The 10,719-nt window shown below is 44.1% G+C and overlaps 1 protein-coding gene and 1 pseudogene across 1 annotated transcript; both read right to left on the bottom strand.

Moving 5' to 3' along the window:
• Nucleotides 1–470: 470 nt before the first annotated feature.
• Nucleotides 471–1,732, bottom strand: LOC132392138 (interferon alpha-B-like; annotated as a pseudogene).
• A 3,800-nt stretch (nucleotides 1,733–5,532) lies between these two features.
• LOC132392137 (interferon tau-like) lies at nucleotides 5,533–9,324 on the bottom strand (the record flags this gene model as incomplete). Its single annotated transcript, XM_059965986.1, has 4 exons — nucleotides 5,533–6,519; nucleotides 7,340–7,579; nucleotides 8,368–8,457; nucleotides 9,292–9,324. Coding segments are annotated over 4 exons (462 nt in total), but the record flags the coding sequence as incomplete, so codon positions are not given.
• Between the last annotated feature and the right edge of the window lie 1,395 nt (nucleotides 9,325–10,719).

Raw genomic sequence — 10,719 nt, 5'->3', positions numbered from 1 at the left:
CAAGTCCCTTTGCATCTCAAATTTTTGTATTTTCTCTCCATTTAGAAAATAATCAACCCTTTCATTTCTTCTACCAAATTGCATGAACATACACTTTCCTGCACTGTACTCCATCTGCCATTTCTTTGCCTAGATTTCTCCTAATCTGTCTACATCCTGCTGTAGCCTCTCTACTTCCTCAAAACTTCCTGCCCCTCTACTTGCCTTCATATCATCTGCAAACTTGGCCACAAAGCCATCAATTCCGTCATCTAAGTAAGGGAAATCAGCCAACATAAGTAAACAGTGTGATTTTAGATACAATTTATTTAAACTCTCATCTTCATTAAAAAGAACAGTATAAAAAAGCAGCTAGAAGTGTATATTCTTCAATAAATAACAATAAGTTAACAAAATTTTGGGACACCATTAACACAGAAAACAGCTTTTTAAAATAAATAATGGCATGTCTCCACATAACTGGAAAACTTTCAGAGTCCTGAGTTTATCTTTGCCATAATGCGAAGGAGCTGTTGTAGATGTGCCCTGGTCTCAGCACAGGTTACTTCCCAGGCACAGGCAGTGAATTCCTGAAAGAGAGAAAAGGAAATACATTATATAATAACCCAATATAAAGTGTTTGAATAAATGTTTTGGTGATCACAAGGTTTCATGTTAATTCACCTTCTGTTTCAGAAACTCTCTCAGTAGTTGAAAGTATTTAAGAATTGCGGCATTCTTCCTTCTCTGGGCCTGGTTTCCGGACACAGACATCCAGCTCTCTGAGCTGCCGATCCAAGAGAAGCTGCAAGTGTTCCACTGAGCTCTGGACCCACCAGTCTGAGCTCAGGTTCATACTGTAGGTCCTGCGGAGGTGATGCAGGGTCTGATGGATGATCCAGATCCAGTCCTGTGCCTGTGCAAAACACACATGGTGGCATTAGATAGGCTATGATGCTAATAAGCTTTAGAATTAAATTAGAATGCTATGTATCTGAATAGAATAGCACCTTAAACATCCCTATCAAGCTATCAGCACCCAGAAGAAGGACTGCAGACTTCTGTGATCTGAAAGAAGTTCAGAGCTATGTGATCTGCAATTGGTAACCAAGCTGGGTGTGAGCTGATAGCTGTGAGTAAGGCATCAGGTGAAAGACAGAGTGACAGGACTCGACAGAATGCATAGTATCCATAGCAGGATATCAGTAATATGGAGAGACTCAGGGAATGTAGGCTGTTCTGTTTTAGCTAGAGATGGTGAGGGGGAGATTTTATAGACCTATGCAATCTCATGAAGGGGAGATCAAGCACGCTGGTGGAAGGAATTGTCTGAATGGAATGTTTAAAAGAATCAGCAGCAACTTATAAAAAGAACAGCATAGACAATTATTTATCAGCTACGTTGGCACAAGGAAATAGAATTTAAGTGAAGTGGTTAGTGAAACATGATTCAGGGAATAGGAACTGAAAAGCAGAGTCTTGCAATGTGAGCCCAGACTCCCTATGTCAGTAACTTGTGGTATCCAATGTACAATGGCCAATACATATTTTGGAAAAAAAAGCAATAGAACACGAACATCTACACTTCAGAACTTGAGAAAATGCAAGTCACAGAGTCGTAGGGCCACGGGGCCATTACGTCACAGAAAAAGGCCCTGAAGTCTTTTTGGTTCATCCCTCCCAACAATATGCCACTGAAAGAAATCCCACTTACCGATAGCTGGTCAGTAGCCTTGGCAACTGAGGAGCTCATATAGATACTTCTTAAATGTTCTGAGGGATTCTTCCTCCACCACCCTCTCAGACAGCATGTTCAAATTCCAACTATACACTCGCAGAAAATAGTTTCATTTTCCTTATATCCCATCCACACCTTTTACATTTTGACATAAATCTGTGTAATTTGCTTTGGGGAAAATTTTATTGCTATTCATGCTAATTATGCCACCCAGAATTTGGTACACCTCTGTCTAGATCCCTCAAGAGCCCTTTGGAAACGGAATCCTTGTAATCTGCAGTCAGTTCCTTAGAGTAGATTACATCATTCAATCATCTGTGGTGGATGCTGGTTGTGATATTATTTGCGCAGTTAAAGAGATTGTGGGGCACTAGAAGTGAGCTTTCAAAAATTACTAGAGTCAGGAATGCTTTCAGAGGACTGGAAAATTGCAAATGTCACTCCACCCTTTAAGAAGGGAGGAAGGCAAAAGACAGGAAATCATAGGCCCGATAACCTGACTTCAGTGGTAGGCAAAATGTTAGTCTCTATTATTAAGGATGAGGTTATGGGGTACTTGGAGCACACAATAGAATAGGCCAAAGGCAGCATGGTTTCCTTATGGCATGAAAGTCAGAGGGGGTAGGCTCAAGGAGGTTATGAGGGGTAGGTTTTTTAACTTGGAGAGTTATGGATGCCTGAAATGCACTCTCTGTGTGGTGGTAGAGGGAAATACATTAGAAGCTTTTAACAGATGTTTGGATGGGCACATGGATGTCAGGGTGATGAAGGGATATCACCACTGTGCAGCTAGGAAGGATTAGTGTTTGGGTGTTTTTGAGTTGCTTCCTAGCTGCTTCAGAACAATACTGAGGGCCGAATGGCCTATTGCTGTGCTGTCCTATTCTATGTTCTACGTTCTAAGATTGGCTGACTGGCAGAAGGCAAATGGTTGGATTAAAGGAAGCCTTTACTGGTTTACTGCCGGTGACGAGTGATGGTCCGCAAGGTTATTGATGGGTCTGCTAATTTTCACATTATATGTTAATGATCTGGATGACAGAATTGATGACTTTGAGGACATGTTTGTGGGTGATACAAAGGTAAGTGGAGGGGCAGGTAATGCTGAGGAAGAAGCGAGGCTGCAGAAGGACTTAGACAGGTTAGGTGAATGGGCAAAGACGTGGTAGATGGAATGCAGTGAAGGGTAGTGTATGGTAATACACCTTGGTAGAAAGAATAAAGGCTATTTTCTAAAGGGGGCAAATTCTGCAATCAGAAGTGAAAGGAGTCTTGGGATGCCCAGTACAAGGTTCCCTAAAGGTTAACTTGCAGGTTGAGTCTGTCGTAAGGAAGACAAATACATTTCGAGGGGACGAGAGTATTAAAGCAAGCACGTGATGCCGAGGATTTATAAGGCATTGCTCACACCGCAGTTGAGTATTATGAACATTTTCCAGCCCCATATCTAAGAAAGGATGCACTGGTATAGGGGTGCGTTCAGAGGGGTCTTGTGAGGATGATCCGGGAATGAAAAGATTAACATATGAGGGGTGTTTGATGGCTCTGGTTCTGTGCTCTCTGGAGTTTAGAAAAAAGAGGGAGTATTTTATTTGAAACTGACTGAATGTTGAAAGGCCTAGAAAGAGTGGATGTGGACAGGTTATTTCCTATCGTAGGGGAGTCTAGGGACCTGAAGGCGTACCTACAGAATTGAAGTCCTGCAGTCTCGCTTCTTCCTGCAGCAAAGACACATACGTTCGAATGCTGTTCATAGACTTCGGTTCAGTATTCAACACAATCATCCCTCAGAAACTGATTGGAAAGCTGAGCCTATTGGGCCTGAACTCCTCCCTCTGCAACTGGATCCTAGACTTCCTGACTGGGAGACCTCAGTCAGTCCGGATCGGGAGCAGCATCTCCAGCACCATCACACTGAGCAAAGGGGCTCTCGAGGGTTGTGTGCTCAGTCCACTGCTGGTCACTCTGCTGACCCACGACTGTGCTGCAACACACAGCTCGAACCATATCATCAAGTTCACCGATGACACGACCGTTGTGGGTCTCATCAGCAAGAACGACGAGTCAGCTTACAGAGAGGAGGTGCAGCGGCTAACGGACTGGTGCAGAGCCAACAACCTGTCTCTGAATGTGAACAAAACAAAAGAGATGGTTGTTGACTTCAGGAGGGCACGGAGCAACCACTCCCTGCTGAACATCGACGGCTGCTCGGTACAGATCGTTAAGAGCACCAAATTTCTTGGTGTTCACCTGGCGGAGAATCTCACCTGGTCCCTCAACACCAGCTCCATAGCAAAGAAAGCCCAGCAGCGTCTCTACTTTCTGCGAAGGCTGAGGAAAGTCCATCTCCCACCCCCCCATCCTCATCACATTCTACAGGGGTTGTATTGAGACCATCCTGAGCAGCTGCATCACTGCCTGGTTTGGAAATTGCACCATCTCGGATAGCAAGACCCTGCAGTGGATAGTGAGGTCAGCTGAGAAGATCATCGGGGTCTCTCCTCACGCCATTACGGACATTTATACTACACACTGTATCCGCAAAGGAAACAGCATTATGAAGGACCCCACGCACCCCTCATACAATCTCTTCTCCCTCCTGCCATCTGGGAAAAGGCTCCGAAGCATTCAGTCTCTCACGACCAGACTATGTAACAGTTTCTTCCCCCAAGCTATCAGACTCCTCAACACCCAGAGCCTGGACTGACACAACTTACTGCCCTATCGTCTTGTTTATTATTTATTGTGATGCCTGCAATGTTTTGTGCACTTTGTGCAGTCCAGTGTAGGTCTGTAGTCTAGTGTAGTTTTTTTTCTCTCTCTCTCTCTGTGTTTTTTTACGTAGTTCAGTCTAGTTTTTGTACTGTTTCATGTAGCACCATGGTCCTGAAAAACGTTGTCTCATTTTTACTATGCACTGTACCAGCAGCTATGGTCGAAATGACAATAAAAGTGACGACTTGACTCGAGAAGGGTGTCCTTTTAGAGCAGGGTTTATGTAGAATTTCTTAAACCAGAAGGTGTAAGTCTTTAAGATGAACTCCCACAGACTGCTATAGAGGCCAAGTCATGGGTTATACTGAAGGTGGATGTTGATAGATGCTTAATTAGCAAGGGCGTCAAAGTTAGTGGGAAGAAGACATGAGAATGCGCTTGAGAGGGAAAATAAATCGGCCATGATCGAATGGGGACTAAACTCGATAGCCGATCGGCTTAATTCTGCTCCTCAAATCTTTAAACATGATGTACCTGAGACCAGAATCAACTCCGAAAACGGGTCCTGTTTGTCGTCTAGTACTCTGGACATGGGAAGGCAGCGGCTTGTGATCCGAGAGCGGACGCCGGTGCTGCCGAGACCCGTGTCTGGGGATCGTGTTGTGAGCTCTCTCTGCCATGCTGCCGAGACCCGTGTCTGGGGATCGTGTTGTGAGCTCTCTCTGCCATGCTGCCGGATTTTATATGTTCAAGTCCGAAAATAGGTGACATTCGAAAAGCGAAATGATTGCGGGATATTTGGGAGCCTGTCGGGAGAGAGCGGTCTCCGCTCTGAAGTAAGGAATCTGAAAGCGGGAGAGTCCAGCAGAAAATCCGCCAGCGGGGAGAGCGGCAGCGCTCAGGCTCTTGGTGCGTTCGTTCAGATCGGGGGTCCAAGGGGTCGTGGAGGGAGTGTCAAGAAACTTCAAAAGTTATATTCCTTGAGGAAGATCATATATATAGTATACCTCTAGCATTGTATATTACTGAAAACACTTAACATCCACATCTTTACAAAAAGTTTTTAATTTAGAAAAAATATTTCCATTGCTTATCTCGGAATAGTAATAAATTAAAATTAATGAGTCACAATTGCACATTAATATCACAATAAATATAAATAAATTAATATAAATTTATCTTAAGACTATAGGGTTAACAAGTACATGTTGAATACTGTCAGTTCGGGATAAATTCAAGATCAATGGTCCTAGAGACCATCACCTACCAGAGCGTAATGCAGGCTTAGAAATTCACGATCGTACTCCTATCGCAAGAGCAACAAGTACAGGGAGAATTTGCAGAAAATTGAATGGCAATAAACAGATAAGCCTCGGAAAGGAGGAACGCCCTACAACTCGCCAACTGAAATTGCTAACACTAAAGGAAGCTGGGCAAAAATTGCAACATGTCTTGGACATGATGTTGTGGAAAATGAGTGATTATCCATCTCACTTTAGTGTTGTAGTTAACATAATTCGAAGCACCACGCATCTTCTCCAGTAATGAAATTTTGCACTGCAGGATCTGACTGTCTTTAAAACGGGAACGGATTCAGGATCATTCACCAAATTTAGATCTCAATCCAGGATAGTCATACAAAAATCAATATCAATAAATTAAGTCAACACTGGCATGTGAATAAACATCTAGACATCTTCTGTTCTCCCTTACTTGCCAACTGAAAATCACAGCAATGTAACAACACAATATATTGTAAAGTCAGAAAATACTGAAAATGTTCGCTTGTTGATGGGGATTCATGATGTAACTTTTTTGTTGACCGAAGTCATTAACCCAGTTTTCTCCTCCACGTGTAAAATTTCCTTCAACTTCTGTTTTCGTTCAAATTTCTTTTTTTCTTTTGCAATCTTTTTCCATAAATAAAACGCACTTTAGGTAAATAGCCATTAATGTCAGTCACACATGTGGTTGTCTCTGCAGAATCTTCACATATTTTTGCTAATTTTTGCCATAATGAGGAAGAGTTGTTGTAAATGTGCCCTGGTCTCAACGCGGGTTATCTCCCAGGCACATTCACTGAATCCCTGAAGAAGTGAAAATGACAGATCAATGCATTAGATAATGAAAACATATAAAATATGTGGTCAGTAGAACAGAGTGATCTAGGAATAATGGTGCATAGTTCTCTGAAGGTGGAATCTCATGTGGATAGGGTGGTGAAGAAAGCTTTTGGTATGCTAGCTATAAATCAGAGCATTGAGTATAGGAGTTGGGATGTAATGTTAAAATTGGACAAGGCATTGGCGAGGCCAAATTTGGAGTATTGTGCACAGTTCTGGTCACTGAATTATAGGAAAGATGTCAACAAAATCAGAGGAGATTTACTAGAATGTTACCTGGGTTTCAGCACCTAAGTTACAGAGAAAGATTGAACAAGTTAGGTCTTTATTCTTTGGAGCGGAGAAGGTTGTGGGGGGACTTGATAGAGGTATTTAAAATTATGAGAGGGTAGTTAGAGTTGATGTGGATAGGCTTTTTCCATTGAGAGAAGGGGAGATTCAAACAAGAGGACATGAGTTGAGAGTTAGGGGGCAAAAGTTTAAGGGTAACACGAGGGGAAATTTCTTTACTCAGAGAGTGGTAGCTGTGTGGAACGAGCTTCCAGTAGAGGTGGTAGAGGCAGGTTCGATATTGTCATTTAAAACAATTGTATAGGTATATGGACAGGAAAGGAATGGAGGGTTATGGGCTGAGTGCAAGTCAGTGGGACTAGGTGAGAGTAAGCGTTTGGCATGGACTAGAAGGGCTGAGGTGGCCTGTTTCCATGTTGTAATTGTTTGGTTATGTGGTTATAAAAGGACTGAAGAAATGTGTTGGCAATTACACGTTTTCATATCAACTCACCTTCCTTTTCAGAAACTTTCTCAACTTCCGGAAGTATTTAAGAATTGTGGCATTCTTCCTTGGTCTGGATCCTGAGCCTGGTTTCCGGACACAGACATCCAGCTCTTTGAGCTGCCGATCCAACAGAAGCCGGAAGTGTTCCACTGAGCTCTGGACCCAGCTGACTGAGCTCAGGTTCATACGGTAGATCCTGCGGAGGTGATGCAGGGTCTGATGGACAATCTGGATCCTTTCCTGGGCCTGTGAAAAATATTACAATGAGGTGTCAAATCGTTAGACCGGAGTAGATGGTGAAATCACCTAGAGTGAACCCATTTTGTGTAACGATAGACGGATGAATGGATTTCCAGATTAACAGAGGAGATAAATTCAATGGGGAGTTGAGGTAACAAGAGGTCGTGAGAGTAGAAAATACAAGTTCATAGATATTGGCAAGTTCAGTGGGAGTAGAGCAAGCCAGTGGGTGTTAGGTACAGAGAGTGAACTACCAGTGAATGGGCGAGAGGAAACGTGAATGAAGTTGTCACGGTGAGCGCTGACGCTGACTGAACCCAGGTGCAGAAGAATGGCGGACTCCCACGTGGAGGCCAGGCACCAGTGATACAGAGGAGTACCAACAGAGCCCTGGGATCGGCGCTAAATGTCCTCTTTAAAGTATTTTAGAATGAGGGAAACCCGTGACAGTCACAATTAATTTGACAAGATTAAACAGAAAGCACACGTGTTTAACGACCCTGGGTAAAGTTACAATGAGTAAGTACCGGTGCTCGAAAAACCAAGAAACCCAGCGCTTTACGGGTCACCATAGAGAACCCAAGACGTGTGATGACAGAAGTGAGATATATTAATTGTGAATGGTTTCCTTAGAATCAGCGACAACGACAGAGGAAGAGAGCGACTTGGAGAGAAAATGTCGACATTCTATCATCGTTTTGTTCTCTGTATAAAGTTCAGATACGATTCTCAACATTACTCTGCAAGAATATCTCGAATGATTAACATAGAAATAAAATGCAGGGATTACTCACAGGAACCTCCGCCGAAAGTTTCACCAGCTCCAAGGGCTTGGTTTTCAACGACAGCCTCTCAGTCACACAGTGTCGAGGGAGGCGGCCACCCTGAGACAGAAGATATCAACGTTACTGACAATCCCCACACACAGAAACACCGGACAACAGACTCTTTGAAATCACCTGATTGGTAACAGCAAACAGCCGGGGACTGTCAGGACCGGTCTCTGGGAGCGGGTTCAACTCACCATTTCATTCAGTTTGACCAGAGTCTCTCTGTTGAGAACTTGCAGTAACTGTAACCTCTCACAGCCCAGGGTCAGGGTCACGGTCAACAACAGCCACACACTGCAAACTCTCCAAGCACGGCCCAATGCCATCTTCACCCGACACTGAATAAAGCACCGATCTGAGACCAGAATCAGCTCCGAAAACGGGTCTTGTTCGCCGAATGGAACTCTCGATATGGAAATGCCACGGCTTGTGATCCGGGAGCGAACGCTGGTGCTGCCGAGACCCGTGTCTGGGGATCGTGTTCTGAGCTCTCTCTGCCATGCTGCCGGATTTTATATGTTAAAATCCGAAAATAGGTGACATTCGAAAAGTGAAATGACCGGAATATTTGGGAGCCTGTCGGGAGAGAGCGCTCTCCGCTCTGAAGTAAGGAATCCGAAAGCGGGAGAGTCCAGCTGCAGCGACGGGAAAATCCGCCAGCGGGGAGAGCAACAGCGCTCAGGATCTTGGTGCGTTCAGATCGGGGGATCAACGGGGTTGTGAAGAGAGGGTCAGGTTTACCAGGGGCCGAGAGTAGTTTTGCGGACGTGACGGTGGCCGTGCATTGGTGGGGACTGCATTTTATCAGGTTTACAGTAACTCTGCGCCTTTCAGCGCTGACCTTCGGATCCACAGACAGATTTTGTTAAAATCTCCTTTTGCACTCACCCCCAACTCCGGCGAAGCCACGCTGCAGGGTGGTCAGTGCAGAGGCCCCGGGTCATAGCGATCGGTGGCGACCCTCTGCACGGATACACCTGCCAGTCTCTGTGTTCTCTGAGTAGAGAAAGTTTGTTGTACGTGTTTCTTTTCACAGACCACATTTCTGTTTTCTTTATTTTAAATTAAGCCTCTTCCACGCTGGATCGGAAGACGAACCCTACCCCAATCTCTTTGCTTTCCTGCCGCTTCTCCGGTATTTTCACCCAAACCGAAAGCATCCGGTGAACGTAACTGTTCGTCACATCCGAAAGTGGGCGGGTTTGCAAACAACTCGGGTCACGGCCAAAGTCTCGTTATAGTCATATGTTAAGTATGTATATGCTGCGGCACGATGAAAAGCATGTTTGCCGCGGCATCGTAAGCGCACAGCTTCATGTTACCTGCATTGCCAGATTGGGAACAGCATCTTTCCAACTTTGATAAGACTGCTGAGCAGATCCTGACCCGGATCTGGGCCGTACCTTCCAAATATCCGGACCTGACTTGCACTACCTTACTTTCCCTTTACTATTTTCCAATTATGATTTATAATTTAAATTTTTATTATATTTATTTCGATTTGTACTCCAGGGAGCGCGAAGCGCGGAAACAAATATCACTGTGATGATTGTAAGCTCTAGTATCAATTGTTTGGTGACAATAAAGTAAAGTAATTCACAAAACAATAACTTAACCAACCTTAAATTATGCAGAGCTTTTACAAGAACGAATAAAATTAGGCAAAATATTCATTTTATTGCAACATATTGATGTTATAGTGTTACTAACCCGGAGTGATTATGGTTGTGCATGTTGATTCAGGAACGGAATAGTTGAAGGGATGCAACTGCCCTGGAACCTAGTTGCGTGGGACTTCAAGCTTATGTACCTCTTCCTGGATAGTAGGTGTAGAATTATATCATGGTCTAGATGGTGACAACCTTGTACGATTATAACCATATAACAATTACAGCATGGAAACAGGCCATCTCGGCCCTTCTAGTCCGTGCTGAACCCTTACTCTCATCTAGTCCCACCTGCCTGCACTCAGCCCATAACCCTCCATTCCTTTCCTGTCCATATACCTATCCATTTTTTTTTTCAAATGACAAAATCGAACCTGCCTCCACCACTTCTACTGGAAGCTCGTTCCACACAGCTACCACTCTCTGAGTAAAGAAGTTCCCCCTCGTGCTACCCCTAAACTTTTGCCCCTTAACTCTCAACTCATGTCCTCTTGTTTGAATCTCTCCCACTAATGGAAAAAGCCTATCCACGTCAACACTCATAATCCCTCATAATTTTGAATGCCTCTATCGAGTCCCCCCCCCCCACCTTGGCCTTCTACGCTCTAAAGAATAAAGACCTAACTTGTTCCACCTTTCCCTGTAACTT

The sequence above is a fragment of the Hypanus sabinus genome, chromosome 4 (genome assembly GCF_030144855.1).
Source record: "Hypanus sabinus isolate sHypSab1 chromosome 4, sHypSab1.hap1, whole genome shotgun sequence".
Classification (NCBI taxonomy): Eukaryota; Metazoa; Chordata; class Chondrichthyes; order Myliobatiformes; family Dasyatidae; genus Hypanus; species Hypanus sabinus.
Note: the sequence above shows the minus strand (reverse complement) of the source record. Positions and strands in the feature narration are given on the sequence as shown.